Source organism: Suricata suricatta, chromosome 11 (assembly GCF_006229205.1).
Source record: "Suricata suricatta isolate VVHF042 chromosome 11, meerkat_22Aug2017_6uvM2_HiC, whole genome shotgun sequence".
In the NCBI taxonomy this organism is placed as follows: domain Eukaryota; kingdom Metazoa; phylum Chordata; class Mammalia; order Carnivora; family Herpestidae; genus Suricata; species Suricata suricatta.
In genome coordinates, this window is record NC_043710.1 from 74,555,103 (window position 1) to 74,581,197 (window position 26,095).

A 26,095-nucleotide genomic window follows, 5' to 3' on the forward strand; every position below is an offset into this window, starting at 1 on the left:
ACACTCTTCGTAGATAGTACTAAAGACATACCGACAAGTACTGATTTTGGCATATATTTTTATACTCTCCCTGCAAATCACTGCCCTTCAGTTAATGTATCCATTTGTCAAGAGTCAAGTTACAACCAAATTAACTGGACTATAGCTTTCCTTAATTATATATATTCCAGTTCTGAGGATAAATTTTGTTTTCCTTGACTGGACTTGAATGTCTTTAGAATTTGTCAAGCAATACATCTATCTTATGATTGAATATTTCTGCAGAAGACCATGTTCATTTCTTTAATACTGACTTCTACTATTTTAGCAACTTGATGATTTTTTCTGGACCTTATCCACAAATTTCAAGGGTCCTCTGTATAATCAGTACATGCACCAAGAGTAAATTAGGGGCTCCTGGGTGGCTCAGTTGGCTAAGTGTCAGACTCTTGGTTTCGGTCATGATCTTGCAGTCTGAGAGGGTGAGCCCTGCATCGGGCTCTGCACTGGCAGCATAGAGCCTGCTTGAGATTCTCTCTCTTCTCTCTCTCCCATCCCCAACTCATGCTGTCTCTCTCAAAATAAATAAATAAAACTTTTTTAAAAAAGGAAATTTGGAGCTCCGGGTCGCAGAGTAGTTTAGCGTCTGACTTCAGCTCAGATCAGGATCTCTTGGTTTGTTAGTTCAAGCCACATCTGTCAGTGCAGAGCCTGCTTTGGATTCTCTGCCCCTCCCCTGCTCCCACGCTCTTAAATAAACATTAAAAAAAAAGAGAATAAATTGAAGAGGGGTGCCTGGCTGGCTCAGTTGGTTAAGTGTCTGACTCTTCATTTTGGCTCAGGTCATGATTCATGAGATCGAGTCCCACACCAGGCCCTGCACTGACAGCGCAGCACCTCCTTGGGATTCTCTCTCTCCTGCTCTCTCTGCTCCTCCCCTGCTCATGCTTGCTCACGTTCCCTCTCTCTCAAAATAAATAAACTTAAAAAAAAGAGTAAATTAAAGAAACATCCTCTTACATAACAAGTTTAAACAGTTATTAATAGGTTTGCCCATTAAAAACAATATATGATTAGCACTATAATGTTTAGTTCTACAGAATTAATGTGGCTTTCCTTTCATGTTTTAGCAGCTGTACACAATGAATCTAAGCAGTCATGATTTCTGTTTTTAGAGCTTAACAGTGTAATAAATACAATAATAATTTGAATAAATTTGATTCATAAAATACTTTCCTGTATGTTAACAATCCTTAAAACATTCCTATAAATGAGTTCCTATGACCAAGTACAAAATAAAAGCACTGTGACATGAATGACTCATTCAAGAGCACATACCTAAGATGAGGGCAAAGTAAGAGCTAGAGACAAGATTCAGACTCAGTCTTCTAAACGCTCTGGAATTTGTGGCAATAGTTGCACAAGTCAGTGCATATGTTAAAAACCAGTGGAGTGGCTCCTGGGTGGCTCAGTGGGTTTAAGCATCCAACTCTGAATTTCAGCTCAGGTCATGATTTCATGGTCTGTGTGTTTGAGCCCTATGTCAGGCTCTGTGCTAAGTTCAGAGCCTGGAGCCTGCTTCGGATTCTGTGTCTCCCTCTTTCTCTGCCCCTCCCCTGCTTATATTCTGACTCTCTCTCTCTCTCACTCTCTAAAGTAAATAAAAATATTTAAAAACAATTAAAATACAGTGGACTGTACACTTTATTTAAAGTGGTAAATTTAAGGAAAATGAATTATACCTCAATTTTAAAGAAAAAAGTAAAGAGAGGTCTGTATGCTCTGAGATGGTATGATCTCCAAAACACATTAAGTGAAAACGAAACGTACAGAACAGTGTGCAGAGTAAGCTATTATCTGGTTAAAAAATAATGTACGCACATACTCCTTCCTGGAAGGGAAACCTACCTTTCATACACCCTTCTGTACTTTTGAATTCTGTGCAGAGTGCAAGGGTTACGACTTTAAATCTTTTTTAATTTAAAAGGAATACTCTGATGCTTTATCTTTAATCTTGAGGTTTATATTAAAATATTATTTTCATTTTCTCCTGTAATAAACTTAATATATATCAAAATAAACTCTAACATCTGAATCTTCTAACTACAAAAAATAGATACTGTTTACAGTATGATCTGGCTGAGTTGACTCAGGGACAAAGTATGTAAGTCTGCAGAAAAAAAGTCAAAAATTCACCCAGAAAGTCAAAGATTATAAAGCATCTATATCATTTACTGTAGAATTCAGTGCTCTATTCTGACTGCCACACTTTCTAATCTTATAATTATGGTGTAACTGTTCATCTACTCTTCAACTAATTTTTTCTGTTTAATAATAACTTATTTCTTTCTGTGGCAACAATTCTCTCACCTGCTTTCTAAAGTTCTATGGTGAATGCTACTAAAACAGAAGGCAATTTCTGCCCAGATTCCCTGAGAATACTCCTCATTTTGACCAGTCTAAGGACATCAGTTAGATTCTCTGGTTGCCTCCCAACTAATTCTGATGCTGACTTTTTGAAGTAGGAAATATCTTGCAATATTATTTGTAGACTCTTGATTTTTAATTGATGCGTTTATTGTGTATTCTGCTTCATACTTTGCCAAGTTGCTGGCTTTATAACTGAATATGAAATTTCCAATTTTACTGGCCACATGCCACAGAGCAACAAACTCTGTTTCAAACCATTTGAGTATCTTTAGTTATCTAGTCGGGTGATGGGTTTTTATCCCTCCTTACTTTGGAAGCTCTATAATTCCAATGAAATGTCTGAAATCCAAAGACAAAAATCACAGTTTATTTTCATATCTGAAATCTAGAATAATTTGGGTATCAAATCTAATGATTACCAAAGAAACAATCACTGTATCTGAAGTTCTCAAGAAAGCATAGTGAACGTGTGCAAAGTTAAAAATAAAGACTATTTTAGGGAGAGTTTAAATATTCAGTATGAGGGCTCTGGGAAGCAGTATGCCGAGAAAGAACAGGGAAGATGATAGACTGTAACACAGATTTCTAGACCGAATTCTGCCTTCATTTCTTACTGCGGTGAATCACACCAACAGGTTTTCTCATACTAAACCCACTCACGTTAGTCATGATGCATTACCTCTTTTGTATACTATCGGATTTGATTTGTTAACATTTTATGTAGAAGTGTGTCCTCTATGAAGATCTAAACTTTTAAAATTTCATAGGGAGCTAAGGTACAAGCAGAACTACTATAAATTTTTTTTAGAATTATATTATAAAGAAAAATGAGTGAATAATGTTGAATGGCATATAAGATTATCAAAATATAAATATATTTACCATTTAACTTGTACCATTATTTAACATTTTTTAAATAGGCTGATTTACTTGTAAGCTCCTAGACAAGAAAAGATTACTAAAAGATCACTGGCATTGTCTCAAACCAGTTTAAAGATACTGAAAGGAAGATAAGAAATCAGGATTTGGCATCATTAAAAAACAACAATAAAACCCATACAACTATATAAAGCTGTTTATTTCTACCCTTAAGCTTTGTGTTGTAATGAAAATAATCCAGAACATTAAAATTGAAAGAAAAAAGGTACATACCTGTCTCCTGTACTCTAAAAGAGAGTCATATAGCTTCCACCCATTTTCAGGGAATACTTCTTTGTATTCAAAGGCAAAAAGAGGCTATAAAACAGTAAACAGAGTTAATAGCTAAAAAAAAAAAAGACACGTAAGTAATGAATGAGTTTTCATTTACTCATCTGAAAGGACATTTTGTATTAATGTCTTTTTTGATATTGCTGTTTTAGCTCTTGTTTTATAATTTTGAAAATACATTGTTTTTTCATATTTTTCAAACACATAGAGAAGCACAGAGGCCCACCCCCAAGATTGATCAAATGCTAACATACCACCGTATTTCCTTCAGATATCAGCTGCTTAGGTTTTCTTCTAAATAATGAAAGACATTATATAACAAAAGACATCTTCTGATATAATCAGTTGACATACCAGATGTCAGCAGTTAAGCAGCTGAAGTTTATGCTACATTTTCTAAAACATACTGAATGTATTATTTCTTGGCATACAGTCGGTACACCAAAAAGGAAAACTTATCATTTAAATAGACAGAATGACCAAAAAAACTATGATCAAAAACTTTCAAAGGAGAGTCAAAAGACCAGTACGGATTCCATTTTTACTCCCTACTAGCTGTGCCCTTGAACTGACTGCCTACCTGCTCCTGGTTTCAACCCCAAAACAGGGATAAATAATATTTGCCACCCACCATGGGGCTACTGTGGAAGCTAGATTTTATAACATAAGTAGGAGCCTACCATCATGACTAGCAGACAGCTGGAGCTCAGTTAAGTATCTGTCTGCCCTTTCCTCCTAAAATGGCTAGACTCAACTCTCAGCTCCTAATTTAAAAAGGAGATTTCAGGGATGCCTAGGTGGCTCAGGGGGTCAAGCGTCTGACTCCTGATTTTGGCTGAGGTCATGATCTCACAGTTTGTGACCCTGAACCCCATATTGGGCTCTGTGGTGACAGCACAGAGCCTTCTTGGGATTCTCTTTCCCTCTCTCTGCCCTTCCCCACACCTCAAAATAAATAAATAAACCAAAAAAAAAAAAAAAAAAGATTTCAAATCCTAATGAAGACCACAAACAGTTTTTCGTCATGGGAATATCATGGATAGAAAGGTCACATAATCATAGAATGTCAATGGGTAGAAATGGATCTCAGAAATCAGCTATCCAGCTTTGTCATTTCTTACGAAAAAAGAACTGTTCCAAGAGATTTGATTAAACCTAAATATGCATTTGGTTTAATGGCAAAGTAGGATCATGAATGTACTTTCTAGGTAGCTTAGACAAGTTTCTTTATAGTACACCAAAAATTACAATACACACTTTCCAAAGATTAAAAAAAACAAAAAAACTCTTACCAGGTTATTAGAGACAGGAAATGCATATTTCATTAGATTCTCAAATATGGATCTTCTTGTCCGCCCTTCTGGTTTATGAGCAAACCGTAAGTTCCGAATATCCTAGAAAAGATTTAGGATCCAAGTCATCTACAATTGTTCACCGTTTTTTTTTGAATGAACACATAAGGTAACTTGGAACTATCTTGTAAAATGTTAAGACCTATGAATGTGGGATACAAAAATAGGACAACAGCTCCCCAAGGTAGGGAAATGACAATCCCTTATTGAAAGAAATATTCAAAACCACAAAGTACTCTAATCTCCAGGCTATTGTGTGTACTCATCTATTTATTTGAAGTTCCTTAATACTGTTTATAACTTTGTCCATACAGTTCTTGTACATCTTTTATTTTACTCAGAGGACAGAAAATTTTATTTCTGCGTATTTACTCAAGATAAGCCAGTAAAGGAGACAGCATCTGATGCAGGCACTAGGGATAAAAGATATTATATCTGAAACTTACTATGACTGATACACAGCTCAGCACATGTCCTTCCCCTGTGAAAGCCCATTTTCTGTCATCAATTTCCCTATCAAAAACTTGATTAGCTCTTGTTATAATTCATATGTATCTTCATTCCCATTATGTTTGTTGATGACTCTCCTATTTATGACCCCTTCCCAGGACTCATTTTCATTGGAAGCTTGTAAGCTTCCTGCTACTAGACTGATAGAATCAAACTCTGCCTAAATCTCCATGTCTACTCCATGTCCAAGTTCTTTAACTCTTTAATATATCCTAGCAGATATATTCTCAATTGTTTGTTGATATCATGCAGGCTCTAAAGTCAGATCTAAACACCAAGGAGGCTCCCTTTTGTTATTTGTCCTCAAGCAATTTTTTGCGCTCAGGCTGAATATAGATATTCGTGGTCTGGTTACTGGCATTTTAACTGTACTAAGAAAAACTTGGGGATTAAGAATAATTTCAAGGGGCGCCTGGATGGCTCAGTCAGTTGAGCGTCTGGCTTCGGCTCAGGTCATGATCTCACAGTTTGGGTTCGGTCCCATGTCGGGCTCTGTGCTGACAGCTAGCTCAGAGCTTGGAGCCTGCTTCAGATTCTGTATCTCCCTCTCTCTCTGACCCTCCCCTGCTTGCACTGTCTCTATTTCTCAAAAATAAATTTTAAAAAATTTAAAAAAAAAGAATAATTTCAAGACAACCCTTTTTATCTTGGTGTTTTAATCTGGCAGAATTCAAAATACACCCTATTCTGGAAAAATGAATACAGAGACACTGCACTACAATGCAATACTACTACTTGCAGTACGTGAATGAGCAGAACATGTTATTACAAATCTGGCCAAAACTAGGATGCTAGCGCTACCATATTCAAAAACACACATGTGTGGAAATCTAAGGTGATACCCTGTTTCACTTAGTAAAAATCTTTACCACCAGTAGATATATTCAGAATCACTCTGTCAACCACAGAGCTATCTAAAAGTACCACAGCAGGGGCCCCACAAATTTACTCTACTTACTATTAGATTACAGAGATGTAACCAGGAGACAATGTGCCTGACACATGGTTGAAAGCTAGTGCCCTCTTAGAGCCCTTCTGACTACAGTGGAGAAGCATAAAAATAATTATTAAGTCACTACTTTTATTACTAGAATTACAAAACTTCTAAGAGTAGAGTAAGAAAGTAACTTGAAAGTTAGGCAGGTGCAGTTGCTTTCACTTTTAGCACTAGCAGAAGAGCCAAAGAAAAGTTAAGGTGATCCAGAATTGACATGTGCACAGGTGATGGGGCACCTGGGTGGCTCAGTCGGTTAAGCGTCCAACTTCAGCTCAGGTCATGATCTCGCAGTTTGTGAGTTCGAGCCCCATGTTGGGCTCTGTGCTGACAGCTCGGAGACTGGAGCCTGCTTTGGATTCTGTGTCTCCCCCTCTTTGCCCCTCCCCAGCTCATGCTCTGTCTCTCAATAATAAATAAATGTTAAAAAATTTAAAAAACAAACAAAAAATGACATTTGAACAGGTGCTACTTAGGCCATATTGAGAACAGCAGTCAAAGATGTGGCACCTATTATGAAACATCTATGACTGAACAGAATGATGAAAGTGTAAAAGTCTAACTTTCATTCAAACATCAATGCATTTAAAAAATACAAGTTAGACATCATCAGTGAAATGCAGGGGAATATAAATCAAAACCAAAATGAGATGTCACCTCACGCCTGTCAGAATGACTAAAATAAAAACTCATAAAACAAATGTTGGTGAGGATGTGGATAAAAAAGAACCCTCACGCACTGTTGGTGGGAATGCAAACTGGTTCAGCCACAGTGAAGACAATATGAAGGCATCTCAAAAAATTAAAAATAAAACTACCCTCAGATCACAGTCACATTACTGAGTATCTACCCAAAGAATACAAAAACACTAATTCAAACAGATATGCACCCCATGTTTACTGTAGCATTTTTTACAATAGCTAAACTATGGAAGCAGCCCAGGTGTCCACTGTTAGATGAATGGATAAAGAAGATGAGCTGTGTGTGTGTGTGTGTGTGTGTGTGTGTGTGTGTGTGTGTGGTATGTCTATGTGTGTATATATATACATTCAGTCTTAAAAAAGAATGAAATGTTGCCATTTGCAACAAACTGGTTGGATCTAGAGAGTAAAATCCTAAGGGAAATAACCGAATCAGAGAAAAACAAACACCACATGATTTCACTCATGTACTGAATTTAAAAAATAAAACAAGTAACAACAAAAAAAAGTAGAGATAGAGAAATAAACCAAAAACCAGATTCTAAGTACAGAGAACAAACTCATGGTTCCCAGAGGGGAGGTGGGGGGGATGGGGGGCAATGGGTAAAACAGGGGAAAGGGATTAAGAGTACACTGATCATGATAAGCACTGAATGAAATATGGAACTGCTGCATCCCTGCACTGTCCACCTGAAAGTAATATAACACTGCATGTTAACTACACTGGAATATAGGTAAATGCTCTCTCTGAGTTAGAGAATATTTGTGGCAAAGGTAAACATGGGGAGGAAAATAAAACAGAGCCAATCATAAGGGGGAAAAATAGGAGTTAGATAAGAAAAGAGGGAAAGTCTATCATGTCCAGTTTTCCACACCCTTGTTTCCAAAGCAGAAAAACTGAGAACTCGAACAACAGGTGACAACGAATGCATCAGAGCCAGTTCATCCACTCCGAAGGCTCACCCCCATGCTTCTAATTCGTAAATTAAAGGTAATCATTTCGATCATCCCTACTTTAGGATTTTTTGAGACTCAACACGAAATAGTCAATGTCAAAGTAGCTTGTATTGGATCCAAAAGAACTCAAGCCTAATTCATGAGAGATCACCTTTTATTGCTCATTGTTTTTGTCTTCTAGAATGATGTTCCAGGATAAAATCTATTTGACAGTTTGGAAACCAGTTTCTACACACAGGTTCTACTTAACAGAAAGCTTTTCAAACCAATAAAAATTGCATAAATATTGTAACACTGACCTTACACACAGTCTCTAGTCCGTAAGAATTTTCACCTCGACTAGAAGCACCACCAATTTTTTCTACTCTACTTATTACACCAAGAGAGGCATCTAAAACAAACGGGGGATCCTAACGGAAGGAAAGAAAATAGCAGTTAAAACTGAGCAATTGATATAATGATCTTAATTATAAATGCTTTAATTAAAAGTGATTAAAAATAGTCAAAACCACAAACCACACACAGATGTACACATAAAAAATCTAGCCCAGCCAGCCTTACCCGTTCCATGCTTTTAAAATATAACCTGTAATTCGTGACAGTCAGAGTTCCTCGTACAGCACCAGTGAATGGACATATATAAGTCACATCTTTGGCTGCAAAAGCAAAGAGTCCACAGTTTACCATACATTGTGCACTTTTAAAAAGTGTGCTCTCCTATTTTCACAAGTAAAACTTTATAAAATTCTCATTGCTGTTCTAACCTGGGCTCAAAAATCACAGAATCATTGATTCAAACAGAACTCGGAGGTCAACCTCAAGCTTCTGACCATGCAGAAATCCGGGGAAGGGATGCAAAGTAAGCGGAAGGTCTAAAGAGGAAGAGCCAACCCTTGCGCTCAGACAGAAGAGCAGGCTAGAGCTCTCCATGCTGGATTAAGTATGTGTGGAAGTCGGAGTAGGGGCTGAACGGTCATAGTAATAGTGGTTAACAAATGGAAATGTCTCAAATCACAGATACCAGTCATCTTAACCGTTTCTAGATCACCTTCCCAATCTGCTGTGTTTCTGGTCAGTCTAATTTGTCAGCATTCCTCAGAAAATAGATCTGGAACGTCAAATACCAGAAACTCCTGACCTAATTATATTTTCGAGGAAAATACTGTAGGAGAAATGCAATATATTTGAAATATAATTTCTTAGAAAAATAATAGTAGAATAAGGATATTGTATTTCTGACCAAGCAACTGATGTCAAACTCTGTAAAGAAATAATCACAAGCATTGTTCTATTATGTGATTAATTATGAATCTACACAGCATTGATTTTTTAAACATCCTTTAATGAAGCAGGATAACTCAGCTATCACTAGCTCAAAATAATATTTAATATAGTAGAGTTCATAATGCCCACGATGAGCTTTTTTATATCTTAAAATATTCATAAATCCCTGCTATGTCATTATAGCAGCAAATGAGCAAACAAAGGAATATCTTCATCACTCCAAGAAAGTAAGGCACAACCAGCAGCAACAAATTGCTAACAACTTTCCAAGGGGCTTCTGGGAGAACTTAGAGACATAAAATACATATTAACATGGTATTGCAACTTCCTGACTTGGCTTTTTACTCACCACTTTGGAGGACTGAATGCTTTGTATGGAATCTGAAATGAGACTGAACTTATAACAAACATTTCTAACCTTCAAAATAGTTCCCTTGGGATTGTTCAAGTATGAGCTACATTTTTTAAATCACTGTTTCCTATGCATGCTTCATTTAGAGGGAAGCTTTTAAAATTAAATAAACCCATCATTAAAGAAAACTACATAAACTTGCCTTGCATACATTTCTTGTCCTCATAAATCTTTATTCTCAACTAGAAAAGCTTTACTCAATGTTACTAAGACATTTCTGGATTCTTTCCAGACCCAGTTTCCTTCCTCACTCAAGAAAATCAATCTCATGTTTCTATAGGCTACTATATGTCCAATGTTGTTGTTACACCTTACCCGGTATTCTAAAATCATGAATAAATCTTCCAAAATTGGAAGTACTATACATACACGCGGCTCTGCCCCATTTATCCTTCTCCCTAAGGCTGGTGGCAGCTAAGTCACACTGATAAGAGAATTAATGCTTAGCAGGGTCTGGACCAAGTAGATGAGAGAGTATGACCAGGAACCATTCCAAAGCAAATGACAACAGTAACAACCAGCATGGATGGCCAGCACTCCAGAGTTTATAAAGTATTTTTCACCCGAATACTTCCTTTAACCTTCCTAACACACCTTGCATATAAGACCTATAATTACACCTACAAAGTTTAGAGAATCCCAGGGCTCAGGGAATAGACTAATGTTTCAGAACTAATAACTAAGGTTAAGACTTGAAAGCAGTTCCTCTGACTAAAAATTCAAAATCTTTCCATCACATCATGCAAAGCTAAGCACTAACACAGCGCGATCTGACTCCTGTGTTAGGGATTGAAAGGCTGTAGTCTGGAGTTATCTCTACTCCTGATACATGCAGGCCACAATCCTCTGATACTGTTACCTCCTTTAAGCATTCTGGTGATGTTCCTAACACTACTCTAACTTTTAAAAAATTAAACTACAGATTTACATTAGACCAACTGAAAATCAAATGCCTTTTCTACATGAATTAACATATTAAAGGTTACTCTAACCTTACACTTCATATTAAATATAATTTTGCACATAATCAAGTCTACATAGATTATTTTGAATCAGAATATTGAATAGATTAGATATTTCTCTAAATTTGGTACCACTAGTACCAAAAGAGTTTAGACTTACTAACCCTCTCAAATTTTCACTAAGTTCACAGAGGAAAGACCCAGAAAGTTTCTGCAAGGTGGACTAAAATGACCTTGTGAAAACACATTATAAGGATATAAAATATATACAAATATAATATATGAGAGCATGCAATCTGAACAGAAAGAGAGGCACAAAAACATACTCTAAGTAATACACTGAAGGGGAAATCCATTCAGCTGCAGGATCAGAAAAGGTTCCAGGAACAGAGGCATGTGAGTTGTGCCCCAGTGAGAGGTACCCTTTAGATGGGTAGAGAGAATGAGACAGCACTCAGTGCACAATAGGAACCGAACCCAAGATACAGAAGTGGAGAAGGAAAGTACTTTTCAGGACAAAGGTAGGTATACAGTCTGGCTTCTCTCCACAGTGATACGCTGTATTTCCCTCCTGGGTTCCTCTTCTACCACGTAAACGGTTTACCAAAGCTATGCTCTTGGCTCCTTCCTCACTATATGCTCTCTGGTTTAATTCCCTCCTCTTGGTTTCAACGAATATCTATGTTCTGATGATTCCACAATCTGGACTTCTAGTCCTGCACTCTCTCTTAAGCTCCTGACATACCTTCTCTTAATACCTCCACTCGATGTTTCTCAAAAGTACCTGAAATTCAATATACGTCAATTTGACACCAATGGCCCAGGAAAGTTGAGGGAAAAGGGGAAAATCAAGAAATTCTTAGAGACTGAGTCCTCCGGATCTCACTGGATGTCAGAGTTCAGAAAAAAGGAGCAGGCATAGGATGACTTCTCGAGAGGTCTGCCTTGACTGAGTGGACAACTGGTGTTAGTATTAACAGAGGGAGAGAAGAAAAGAAAAGCAGTAAATTTAGGGATAAAGGTGATGATTTAAGTTTGAGAGATGTTGGGTATAAGGGACATGTATATAGGACACAGGCATTTGTTTATATGCATTAGGAGAGAAGTTCACATTAAAAATAACACATTTTAGAGTCATCAGTAAACATATGGTAGCTAGAGCTATGACTCCAGATGTGGCCAACCAAAAAGAGCATGTAAGAGGGAAAAGGGAAATGGATCAAGGACAAAGTCCTACAGGAGTACTGCCATTTAAAGGAACAGAAGCGAACAAGAGATGTAGTGGTGACTTCAGAGTCTTTTATAAGGTTATTTATCACAGTGAAAATAGCATGTACTTTAGGTTCCGAAGAGCAGAACACTGTCGTCAGACTAGCTGTGACACCGCTGGCTGTGTAATCTCCCTGTGCCTTAGTTTCCTCCTCCACAGAACGGGGGGAATATCCTCCTCAGAAGACTGCTGTGAGGATGGTTACATGAGACAGTGGGCTTTCAATAATGATAACCATTGTTACGTAACATTCAACGATGATAACATAGACTACCTAATTCAGTAGCTCAGCAGAACAAAAACTTAGGGCATACATGAGGCTGAGCAGGGGGCAAAAACGAAACCGGGGAGGCATTCAGTCAACAGTGAAAAGCAAAAAGAAACAAATACCTTGCGAAGTATTCAGTCAACAGTGAAAAGCAAAAAGAAACAAGTATCTGCGAAGTATGAAGAAACTAAATGCACTGTAGGCAAGCCTTCTGGCTTTCTTGTTTTACACAGGGAATGACACCTGGCCAGGATAAATTAAACATTTATTAAGTCCTTTTTAAAATTATAATTGGTAATAAAACGAAAGGTGGTGTTTCTTTGGCTAGGAAACCATTTATTCTCCTAATTAATTACTTCTTATCACAAGAGCTATGGTATCTTGTAGATTACCACACAAATGTAATAAAGTAAAAGCATGAGGACAAAAAAAGAAATGCTTGTTTCCAGTCCATACAGTAAATCAACGCTTAGTTCTTTAGGCTGCGAAGAAAAGCAACTACCGGCAAACAGCTTGCTTTGTGATAGAGATGTGATATTTTCATCCAAATGTTGATGAGTTTATTCAGAGTAAAAAAAAAGGAAGCAGAAAAAAATGGGTTTTGAGAATAATTACTTGCACAAAGTGACAAGTCAATGTTTTATCTAGGCAAACCAATCTCTTAACTGCAGTCATTCAAAATAATGATGTTTTCTTTAAAAAATTCAGCAACAGTTAGAAAGAAAAAGTCACCTATTTTCAATGGATGCAAAGCTAACCAGAGAAGCAGCAGGATATAATTCAGTGTGTATGTTTCGCAGTGGTCCAAGTACAAGCATGACCAGGAAGTGTATGCGGCTTACAGGACACACCAAATGCCAGGAAGGTTGGCAGTAATGAGTGCAGTCAGACACGGGGTGTCTTGGATGGTGAGCCTGCCCTCTGTACATGAAGAGTACTGAACATTCTACATACTCAGGAAGGAGAAGGAAATTCAACAAAAAATAACATTACACACCCATGTCTTTTATATTTTCTCCTGGAAGCAAGGGTGGTTCTTCCATTTCTGCTAATTTGTTAGATTCCCTCAGGACCTAGATTGGAAAGGGGAGGAGGGAGCAAGAAAAGAAACATGTTTTATTCAAAGGCCAATTTTTCACTCAAATTCCAATTGAGCATGCTTGCTCTTATTTAAAGTAACACTGTATCTCACACACACACTGCTTTAAGTCAAATTACAAAAATTGTGGTGCCATGCAACATGGCAAGGTTCTGTTTTTCTACACGGCATTTACTGAGTGCCTATTTCGTATAAGGTACCATATACAAAACAGTTTACGTATTTTCTCAATGAATCCCACAACAGCCCTGTAGGTGTCATTATCCTCATTTCCCAGATGAGGAAAAAGAAACCAGAAGTGACAATTAACTTCTTCAAGGCCACATGGCTAGCAAGTCATAATCTAGATGTGAATCATAGATTGGTGGACTGCAAAGCCCACGTTCTTTCCACTAAACCACACCCAGAGGCCTTAGTGCATTTAAACTTGGATAAATTGAGCTCTTATGTAAATGTAATGTTTAGAGAATTTGGAAATGATGCCAACAACGTATCTTGTTGAAAAAGAGTTATTAATAGATTACAATCATGACCAGCAACTGTTATTGAGCAGCTACCTTATGAAGGATGCTACACTGGATTCCAAGAATGTAAAGACACAGGAACATGGTTGTATCATTGATTTATGAAACAAGACACACACACACACACACACACACACACACACACACAGAGTCATATGCTAAACATAATATACATCCCCCTCGCCGCCACAAGCCTCCCCACCTCCACCTCTTTCACTAACAAACAATCATCTTCATTGTCTCCAATGTTTTAGCTCACATTAATTCCTCAATATGCTGCAATCGGCTTTGCCACCTAACCCAATCCTTCCAGGAAACCCACTTTCTTCCCAGTAACTTCCTTAAAAATTATTATTATTATTCTGAACATTTCTCAGTCTTTTTAAAATGTTTATTTATTTATTTTTGAGAAAAAGAGAGGGAGAGGCAGTGAGAGAGAGAGAGAGAGAGAGAGAGAGAGAGAGAGAATCCCAAGCAGGCTCAGTGCTTTCAGCACAGAGCCCAACTTGGGGTTCAAACCCTTGAACCATGAGATCATGAACTCAGCTGGGATCAAGAGTCGGATGCTCAACCAACTGAGCCACTTAGGCACCCCAACCTGCCTGCTTCTTGAAAGCATACTATCCTGTTAAACTCTTCCTTCTCTGACCATTCTTTTTCAATAACCTTTAATTCCCTTTCCTGAACCTTCCCTGTTCCTCAGAGGTTTGTCCATACCTCACCTTACTCACTTCCTGATACATCTTATTTGTGGCTTCACCTAACTTCTGTCTACACTGCCAGCTCAGATTTTTCTTGGACTCTAGGTTTCATTCAACCAACTGCTAATGTCCCTCCCCATCCAGATGTCCCCCAGACACCTTGAGCTCTATAGATCTCAAGTTACCCTGTGTTCATACTTCGCAAATGATACGAGCACCCATCCGGTTGTCTAAGCCACATTTGGGGGAGGGCTGAGCAGGAGTCTCTGCAAACCCAGGCCTTCTGCTTCAACCGTGACTCACTCAGGGCTTTCCTCTGCATGAGCTCCTATCTGGCACATGCCACACCATCTAATTGCTTCTCTGTTTTCTTGCTACCAGACTCTGAGAGAAGAGTTGCCATATCTTATACACTCTGAATACTTAACAGAAATATAACATGGGCCATATATATAATTTTAAGTTTTCTAATAGTCACATTAGAAAAGTAAAAAGAGGGGCACCTGGGTGGCTCAGTTGGTTAAGTGTCTGACTCTGACTCAGGTCATGATCTCACATCTCATGAGTTTAAGCCCCGTATCAAATGCTGTGCTGACAGCCCAGAGCCTGGAGCCTCCCTCAAATTCTGTGTCTCTGTCTCTCTCCTCTGTCTCCCTCCCTCTCCCTCTCTCTCTCTCTCAAAAATAAACATAAAAAATTTTTTTAAATAAAAAGAAACAGGCAAAACTGATTTTAATAATATCCAGTAAATAAAAGTATTGTCACAGGTAAGCATTTTTTTAAAAAGGTTATTTTATGGAGCGCCTGGGTGGCTCAGTCAGTTAAGTGTCCGACTTCGGCTCAGGTCATGATCTCGCAGTTCATGGGTTCAAGCCCCATGTTGGGCTCTGTGTTGACAGCTTGGAGCCTGGAGCCTCCTTAAAATTCTGTGTCTCCCTCTCTCTCTTCCCTTTCCTTACTGGTGCTCTGTCTCTCTCAAAAATAAACATTTAAAAAGAAGGTTACTTTATGAAACAAATTGTTCAACTTTCAAAAGTATAATGTTAATTTGTTTAGATTATAGGTTTATTGAACAGAATTAATTTGTTCTTTGTAGCTCCTGCTTTATTGGCCTTAGACGAGCACTGGGCTTTGGCAGTAAGGTGCAGCCCTTTTGTTTAGTTTTCCCTAAGCACCTAACTGAAACTAAGGAATGACTTGATCATCAGGAAGATTAGATTCATTAGGTTAGTACTGACCAGTATGGGGACCACTAGAAATACGGCTGATTGAAGTGTAGCTGGTCTGGATTGAGGTATGCTATAAACATAAAATACACTCTAGAGTGTGTTTTAAATAAAATAATTATGAATAAAAGATTTAAAAATGTCTCATTACTACTTCAAAAAATATTTATTACATGTCAAAGTGACAATACTTTTTACTTACTGGACAGAGACACAGAATTTTAAGGAGGCTCCAGGCTCCAAGCTGTCAACACAGAGCCCGACATGGGGCTTGAACCCATGAACTGCGAGATCATGACCCGAGCCGAAGTCGGACACTTAACTGACTGAGCCACCCAGGCGCTCCATAAAATAACCTTTTTAAAAAAATGTTTACCTGTTTTTGAGAAAGAAAGCATGAGTGGGGGAGGGGCAGGGAGAGAGGGAGATCCAGAATCCAAAGCAGACTCCAGGCTCTGACCTGTCGGCACAGAGCCCGATGTGGGGCTTGAACGCATGAGCTGTGAGTTCATGACCTGAGCTGAAGTTGGATGCTCAACAAACTGAGTAACTCAGGCAACCCTGTTTCATAACATTAATGCAATACCTAAAGAACTAAAATATATACACACACACATAATTTTTTATATGCCACACTCTATAACTCCTAAAAGGTCATATTTTTGAATGACATCTAGTTGCCAGTTCCTGATACAGTATTTTATGAAACCATAAAAAAAGGAAAGAATGAAGAGAAAAGGAAGGAGAGATGAAGGATGAACCTATGAAGAAGCAAAAAACAGGATAAAAACTTGCACTATGCAAATACATAGACTTCCTGGATTCAAATCCTGACCATGCCACATGCTAACTAAGAAGTCTTGGGCAGAGTGTTGTACTCCTCTATGCCTCATTTTTCCCATCTATAAAATGGTAATAGTCATAGTACCCCACAAAAATGTTAAATGAGTTAATACATTTAAAACATTTATAACAGCATTGACATAAGTATTTTCTGTTAAACATCATAATAAAAATTCAGACTAACAACTGGTAACTGAAATCTGGCAACAATCTCTACTGATTATGAAAACAATAGAACTGGATTGAAAGATACAAGCAATAACTAGCCCACAGTATACAAAAAACAAAAATCAAACAAGCTACACATGTGAAAGGTCATATGAAATGCTTTATCCTTTGCCCATCATCTACCACCTGACTTGGACATACAGAGACCACGTCACTTACAAAGCCCGGCAGTAGGTGCTATACTGTGCAGGTATACATCCTTGTAGCTGCTACAGTGTCTTTCCCACAACTTACTCTCTTCCTGTATTTCTACACTCAGAAGAGCACTGCAAACCCCAGAAAATGTGTGTTGCAAACAAAAGTAGAGAGGAAGGCAGTGTGGCAAAGACACAGAGTAGTACAGGGGGCGTAAGGTTCACAAGTAAAGCTTTATCAGGTAAGAGGCAACGAGGAACTCACACAAGAAGTGTATGTTGAGAGCCACAGACTTTCTCATTCTTGCTCTGACCAGAATGTCTGAGAGCAAGGCAACAAAGAGAAGTCAAGCCCATTATCTGCCCAGAGAAGCTGCCCCCAGATGACAGACTTTTAACAGATGCCCTAGAGGATATACAAAACAACTCGCTTTAGAACTAAAGATATAAAAAAGAACCCAAGTGAACAGAACAGGGCCATGGGCAACACAGACCCTTTGCTGGCAAACACAAACTATGAACAAATCTACCCTTAAATAGAAGAGAAACAATAGGACCTATGGGGGAAAAAAGGATTATTTGACAAGGACAAGGAGTACCAGCCTGAGGCTCAATGAAAAACTAGTCTTCTGAAAAGAATTCCCTTAGGCATTAGCAGAAACATTTATAAACTATTTGGTATGCCCAAAAGGATATCAACCATATTCCCTAAGAAATAAAAACAGAAAGACAGAAGGACAGACACACTGAGACTAAAGAAATGGGTAAGATAAGGAATGACTGCAAAAATTAAAAATGTAGTAATAAAATTTGTGTTGGGAATAATAAAGAACTGAGTTGATTATTCAGAAAACAGCATTTATGTTGAGGGCAAATATGAAAACTGCTCTAAGAATTTGTAGGAAAAAAACAGATAAAGGTGATAAAGTATCAATAAAAGAATTCTATTTCCTGAAGGAAAAAAATCAAGACAGAATAGGGGCAATAATCCAATATACAAGAGAAGAACATGCTTTTGAAATGAATACAGGTTTTCCAAGTTTGTTGATAAAAATAATTTACCATATTCCACATAAAGTCAATGAGAAAGAGGATATCCAGATGGCCAACAGACACATGAAACGATGTTCAAGGTCATTCATCATCAAATCAAAACCACACTGAGATACCACCTCATGCTGGTCAGAGTGGCTAAAATGAACATATCAGGAGACTACAGATGCTGGCGAGGGTGTGGAGAGATGGGCACCCTCTTAACTATTGGTGGGAATGCAAACTGGTGCAGCCGCTCTGGAAAACAGTGTGGAGGTTCCTCAAAAAAAAAAAATTAACAATAGAACTGCCCTATGACCCAACAATAGCACTGTTAGAAATTTACCCAAGGGATACAGAAGTGCCGATGCATAGGAGCACATGTGCCTCAATGTTCATACCAACACTCTCAACAATAACCAAATCATGGAAAGAGCCTAAATGTCCATTAACTGACAAACGGATCAAGAAGATGTGGTTTATATATACAATGTATTACTACAGGGCAATGAGAAAGAATGAAATCTGGCCAAATGGAACTCGAGGGTATTATGCTAAGTGAAATAAGTCAGGCAGAGTAAGACAGATACGTATGTTTTCATACATATGTGGATCAGGAGAAACTTAACAGAAGACCATGGGGGAGGAGAAGGAGAAAAAAAAATAGTTATGGAGACGGAAGGAGGAAAACCATAAAAGACTCTTAAATACTGAGAACAAACCGAGGGTTGATGGGGAGTGGGGATGAGGGGAAAATGGGTGATGTGCATGGAGAAGGACACTTGTTGGATGAGCACTGGGTGTTATATGGAAACCAACTTGACAATAAACTATATTTAAAAAACAGTCAATGAGAGATCTAAGTGAATCACAGCAAAATTTTTGGAACTGTTAAGAATTAAGGACAACCTATGAGAATATAGGCCAAAAGAGAGAAGTACGGGGCAAGTCAAAGACAAAAACAAGATGAGGCTAACTTGAATTTATCTGGTAAAACTATATTCTAGAAAACAGTAACAAAATATTATCGGATCTTTGAGACAAAATGCTGTGACCCCTCTGACATGTTTGACGGCAACAGGAAGTTATTCTCAGATATGCCAGGTCATCAAAAATATAACCCACATGTTCTGCTTTTAAAAAGGAAAAAAGGGGGCGGGGCACCTGGATGGCTCAGTCAGTTAAGTGTCCGACTTCGGCTCAGGTCATTATCTCAGGGTTCATGGAATTGAGCCCCACGTTGGGCTCTGTGCTGATAGCGCAGAGCCTGGACCTGTCTTCGGATTCTGTGTCTCCCTCTCTCTCTGACCCTCCCTTGCCATGCTGTCTCTCTCTGTCTCTCAAAAATAAATAAAATATTTAAAAATATATATTTTTAAAAACTTACCTGAGGCAGTAATTAGCCTGAAAGGGGAAATAAAAATAAAAACTTACATAGGAGATGCGTGGTATATAGCAAAAACTTCAATTTTACATGTTAACTGCCTTCCTGCCCCCCACCAAAATTCAGTTAACGCCACCATATTAACCTCTCTGAATCTTAGTTTCATCCTTTATATTATGGAGATAATATCAACATCTACCTTACAGGTTTTTGAGTATGAAATGAGAGAGCTGCATCATAAAGGGATTTGCAAGGTGCTACTAAAAGGTAAAAAGCACTATTATTCACTTAACAGCAGCATCAAGGTTAAGTTTTTAATCACAGAGTGCTTTGTTCCTCTCCTCTAAAAAGTCAGGGATTAGTATTTGAGACTGCATGTCATAAATCTCTCTAACCTTTGAACTAACTTCTAGATTTAGCAATACAACAGCAAGCATCTTATGATTCTAGAGGAAGAGTGATCTCCACATCATGGCACCGTGAGATGGCCCTCATTTTTGTTGCCCAACCACATCTAAAATTTGGCATCTATCCACGAACAACAACAACAACAAAAGCCTCCATGGGAGTGATGGAATCCAGCACCACATGTCTCACCCACCTGTGCATCAGGTAATGGGTAGACAGAACCTGATACAGGCTATGGAAACCACAGGAGCCTGTGAACTGACTCTAAATCTCCAACCTGGCTGTAGCACCTGGAAACACGTTAATGTTAACGTGGGCAGATATCCATGGATGAAAAAGCCTTTACAGAAGTCCAGGTCTCTGGAAGAGAAGTTTCAGCACTCCACTAGAAGGAAGAAGAAAAAAAGTCTGGCTACATGGAAGTGGGTGAGAGGATCTTTGCCAGCATCAGCCCTCCCCACCAGGTTCCACATATCAGAGAAAAAAGCAGGATGGGATCCCTCTCATGGGAAAAAAGGGAGAGCAGTGAGTGCCCAGTTTCTCCAGCAGCAGACACTGCTAAAGAAACCCATCTCTCTTCTGCGGCACCCCAAGATTAAAAAAAAAGAGCTCGATGCTGAGGGGAAAGGAGTTCAGGAAAGAGACAGATAAGAATTTCAGAGGGCATTAAAGGGCTACAGTTCTCCATTCTGGACTTCCAACAGGAAGCCCACCCACGAGTCACCGGGAAAACCTCATCCGAAGATGCCCTCAACTAAGCGACAGGAACCGTCAACATCCCAAGTCGCAAATCAATGACCTCCTCCCTCTGCAGCCTACAAAAGGAACTGAGTTGACTGTTTAGAAATCATCTATCAGGCTATCAGCAGATTTCTCAGTAGTAATCTAGCCAAGAGAGAATGAAATGATATATTCAAAGTACTGAAAGGAAAAAACTGCCAGCCAAGAATAACTTTATCCAGCAAAGGTGTCCTTCAGAAATAAAGAAGCAATAAAGACTTTCCCAGGAGAACACATGCTGAGCGAGCTCATCACCACTGGATCTGCCTTAAAAAATGCTGAAAAGAGTTCTTCAAGCTGAAATGAAAAGATACTAATAGTAACCTGAAAACATATCAAAATATAGACTCACTGGTAACAGTAAATATAATAGATTCAGAAAACTGATTCTGTAGTAGGATGGTATGTAAACACTTAACTATATTATAAAGGTTAAAGGAAATGAACATTAAAAACTGCAGCCAGTATAATTTTTTCATGAATACGCAATATAAAAAGAGGTGGGGTGCCTGGGTGGTTCAGCTGGGTAAGTGTTGGACTCTTGATCTTGGCTCAGGTCACAATCAGGTTCATGAGATCAATGCTTGCATAGGGCTCTGCACCTGTCACTCTCCCTCTCTCTCTGCCCTTCTGCCTCCCTTGCAAAGAAATTAAAAAAAAAAAAAAACTTAAAAAAAAAAAAAGAGTTAAATTGTGACATTAAAAACATAAAAGGATAGGACTCATGGGTGGCTCAGTCAGTTAAGCATCCGTCTTGGGCTCAGGTCATAATCTTGCAGTTCGTGGGTTTGAGCCCTGTGTCATCAGGTTCCATGCTGGCAGTGTGGAGCCTGCTTGGGATTCTCTATCCTCTCCCTCTTTCTCTGACACTCATCCACTTATGCTTTCTCTCTCAAAATAAATGTTTAAAAAGCACACCTTTAAAATAACTATAAAAGGCTCAATGCAATCTGTATAAAAATCCCAATGGCAATGTTTGCAGAAATAGAACAAAAAATCTTAAAATTTACATAGAACCACAAAAGACCCCAAATAGCCAAAGCGATCTTGAAAAAGAACAGAGCTAAAAGGATCACACTTCTTGATTTCAATCTATATTACAAAGCTGTAGTAACTAAAAACCATATGGTACGGGCATAAAAACAGACCCAAAGATCAGTGGAAGAGAATACACAGCACAGAAATAAACTCACACATATATGGTCAATTAATTACAATAAAGTTGCTTAGAATATACAATGGGGAATGGACGTTCTCTTAAATAAGTGGTGCTGAGGGAACTGGACAGCTATGTGCAAAAGAGTAAAACTGGACCCTCTTACACCATACACAAGGATCAACTCAAAATGGATTAAAGATGTGAACATAACATCTAAAACCAGAAAACTCCTAGATGAAAACACAGAGGGTAAGCTCCATGACATCAGGCTTGGCAATGACTTTTTGGATCCGATACCAAAAGCAACAAAAACAAAAATAAGCAAGTGGAACTATAACGAACAAAAAAGGTTCTGCACAGCAAAGGAAACCAGGAACAATGTAAAGGCAACCTACTGAATGGAAGAAAATATTAGCAAATCTGATAAGGGGTTAATATTTAAAATGTATAAAGAACTCATGTAACTCAACAGTGTGTCTGGAAATTTTTATAATAAAATATTAGGTGGGGGTTGGAGTAAGGATTTTAAACTTGACCAGTCACGTAAAGGAAAATCACTGCAGGGCTCTGGTAAAGGTAAATGGCATGGTCAAGAACATCTACAAAACTAAATATGATAAAGATGAAATTATAATAATTTAACAGAAAAATATCAAAATCCTGGATTCCTCTGTGGTAGCAGAAATAAAGAGGAATATTCAATACTGGTTGGAAGAAGTGATCAAATTTGATCCTAGGTTTATGAAACAAATACAAACAATTATTTGAGTAATACTTTATGGTTTTTACTTAAGAAGAGTCAGTAATGGAAGAAGAAATAAAGATTCAGCAAAGAGAGGAGTCATAGACAAAACAAGAGGACAACGGGCTGGGGAGCAAAAACAGCCAAGCCAGACTGATTCATTACATTTTTCTGTATTAACATGGACAGGTCTTTGGTGTAGAAAAAGTCTGAGAACTCTCAGATATGCGGGGAGGAGAGAAATCCCCTGGAATACATAAAACCTGCTACAGATGAGATCCCCGCCTGCCTCAGAAGCTCTGACTCCCTATCGATAAGATAAGGTGGTGGAAGATCTGCTCTTTGGTACCACTTAATATAATATTTAATCATTTTCTTATTATCAAGAAAAGTCTATTCATCATATTAAAATCTTACTGGTGAAAATAATAACCTACCATACAGACTAAAATTTATAATTCTTTTATTCCCAGACATAATCAATTCAGTTCTACTCTCTCCCCAATGATGTCATTGTTCCCCATTTTCCTCTATGCCCACTTGTTCGAACTATTTTCAAACTGCTCAGTAACTTTCCATGTAACTTTAAGCTACCTCCCTTCCTCTCCCTCTCTGCCCCTTTCACTCCAATCAGGAAATTACTATAAAGGAAATTCATAAATGTTGTCTATAATGATGATCTGGAAGGGAGCAAGTTTATGGGTCAGTTTTCACATGGAATGTCAGATGACAGAAAAACAGGAAAGAATATTTTGGAAATCTGAAAAACACTACATTATAATCACCTGAAAGGGCAGAATGAGTCTGTAGAAGTCACAAACTACCCTCCACAGTTTCTTTATATACTAAAACTGTGAAGGAAAAAATTAAGTATTCATTCTTCATTGGATAATTCTCATAAAAAAGTTTTTTAACATCAATTTTACTTTATTTTTTATACAACTTGATTGACAAACCACAAAGTAGGAAAACAAACCATACAAACAAAATACTGTACAGGCTAGAGCCACAAACTGGCATCTGGGATAAATCTTATTGGTTACATATTTAAAAGCACAAATTTGAGCACAGGAAAGTCCTTTCTTATTATAACACTGCCAAGGACAATTTGGTCTTCAGTTGAAACCACAAATACCAAGAGCTGGATAATATTATTTCACCATCAATGATTCAACAACAAAAAAAAGAGTAAGTATCTAAAGAGGAAGAGTCTAGCAAGCATCATTTCATGCTAGGCGTTGAAATGTGCCCCTTCTCCCCAATAAGGATAGGTTGAAGTCCTGACTGACAATATATGGGGATGCGACCTTATTTGGGAATAGGGTCACTGTAGATGTAATCAGTTAAGATGAGGAGATACAGGAGTAGTGTGGCCCTAATTTGATAGAATTGCTGTCATTATAAGACACAGATACAGGCAGAAAGCCCATGTGAAGATGGAGGCAGAGACTGGAGTAATGGATCTACAAGCCAAAAATACCAAGGAAAACTGGCCTTCACCAGCAGCAAGAAGAAAGGTACGAACAGATTCTCTCTTAGAATCCTTGGAAGAAACCAATCTTGTCCCCTTGATTTCAGATTTTAACCTCCTAAAAGAAAATACAGTTTTCCATACTCTCAACACTTCCGATACTGTGGGGTTTTCCGTAGGAAACAATTCTCCAATTCTCAGTGGACATTAGCTGGGTGTCCTACAATCCAATTAGTATACTGACACCCACAAGTAGCACAGAACCTGCATGCTAAGGGCTCAGGCCACAAGGCTGCTCCCACTTTAAGCACCAACCTCGAGCCCTCGACTGTCACTGTACTTCTGACTGGCCATCCATGAATCAGGTTCCCATGACTCCTTTCCTAGGTTCAATAATTTGCTAGAGTGGCTAACAAAACTCAGGGAAACACTTTACCTATATTTACCAGTTTATTATGAAGGATACAACTGAGAAACAGCCACATGGAAGAGCCTCAAGGCAAAGGACAGGGTAAGAGGATGTATAGACTTTCCATGGCCTCTCTGGGCAGGCACATCATCACCTTCCCAGCACCTCCAAGCATTCACCAGTCCAGACGCTCTCTAAACCTCTTCAGTTAGGATGGTTTTGTGCAGGCTTCATCACTGATCCATCATGGGGCCATTGGTGATTAAATCAACCTCCAGCCCCTCTCCCACTACCAGAGAAGGGAGTGAGGCTAAAAGTTCCAAACCTCTCGTTGCTTTGGTGAGGTTTGGTTCCCCTGACAATGAGGCCCCCATCCTTAGAGACTTTCCAAAAGTCACCTGGCTAACAACTCAGGTATGGGTGAGAGGGGTGTGTCATAACAAAAGATGTTCCTTTCACTTTTATCACTCTGGGACTGGCAGAAACAAAAACCAAGTACCAAAATAAAAGACCTTCCTATGGCTCTTATCACTAGTAAATTACAAAGGTTTTAGAAGCTCTGGCCAGGAGCTGACAATGGAGACCAAAATATATATTTCTTATTGCATCATAATATCACACTCTGGAACTGTGAAAGAATACATTCCTGTGTTCTAAGTCACTCAGTTTGCAGTGCTCTGTTAGAGCAGCCCTAAGAATGAACATACCCAATATCAAGAGAAATTTTCAACTTTGAATCTTGAATCAAATTTTTTAAAATTTTTTAATGTTTATTTATTTTTGAGAAAAAGAAAGAGCGTGAGCAGGAAAGGGGCAGAGAGAAGGAGACACAGAATCTGAAGCAGACTCCAGGCTCTTAGCTGTCAGCACAGAGCTCAACATGGGGCTTCAACCCATGAAATGCAAGATCATGACCTGAGCTAAAGTTGGACTCTTTACCGAGCTGAGCCACCCAGGCACCCTTTGACTCAAATTTTAAATGCAAGCTATTCGTAACTGTGAAAACCTGGAAGCAACCAAAAAGCCTTTCATACAGTGAATGGATAAGCAAACTTGGGTATATCTATGCAAAGGAACACTATTCAGCAATTAAAAAAAAAAAAAGAGAGAGAGAGAGGGTGCCTGGGTGGCTCAGTTGGTTGAGCATCTGACTCTTGATTTCGGCTCAGGTTATGATCCCAGAGTCATGGGATGGACTCCACATCAGGCTCCATGCTGAACATGGAACCCACTTAAGATTCTCTCTCTGTGTTTCAGTGTCTCTCTCTCTCTCTCTCTCTCTCACTGCTTGCACTCTCTCTCACTTAAAAAAAAAAATAAAAAGGAGATAGGGGGCCTGGGTGGCTCAGTCAGTTAAGCATCCAACTTCAGCTCAGGTCATGATCTCACAGCTCGTGAGTTTGAGCCCCACATCAGGCTCTGTGCTGACAGCTCAGATCCTGGAGCCTGCTTCAGATTTTGTGTCTCCCTCTATCTCTGCCCCTCCCCTGCTCATGCTCTGTCTCTCTCTCCTTCAAAAATAAACATTTAAAAAATTGGGGAAAAAAAAAAAAAGGAGAACACCTGGGTGGCTCAGTTGATTGAGCAACCGACTCTTGAGAATGGCTCAGATCATGATCTCTCAGG

General features: G+C 38.6%; 1 protein-coding gene across 5 annotated transcripts in view; it reads right to left on the reverse strand.

Annotated features, from left to right (window-relative positions):
- Positions 1 to 26,095, reverse strand: part of MTMR2 (myotubularin related protein 2) — a 114,178-nt gene that overhangs the window by 37,226 nt on the left and 50,857 nt on the right. For 3 of the 5 annotated variants that reach the window (XM_029957205.1, XM_029957204.1, XM_029957206.1), the window contains 5 exons: positions 13,327 to 13,402; positions 8,695 to 8,789; positions 8,433 to 8,543; positions 4,911 to 5,012; positions 3,562 to 3,645 (listed from right to left, as the gene is read on the reverse strand). In XM_029957205.1, the coding sequence (XP_029813065.1) occupies positions 3,562 to 3,645; positions 4,911 to 5,012; positions 8,433 to 8,543; positions 8,695 to 8,789; positions 13,327 to 13,402 (468 nt within the window). Of the gene's footprint in view, positions 1 to 3,561; positions 3,646 to 4,910; positions 5,013 to 8,432; positions 8,544 to 8,694; positions 8,790 to 12,451; positions 12,760 to 13,326; positions 13,403 to 26,095 lie in introns of those variants that run through there. The other 2 variants (XM_029957208.1, XM_029957207.1) reach the window with 2 other exon arrangements.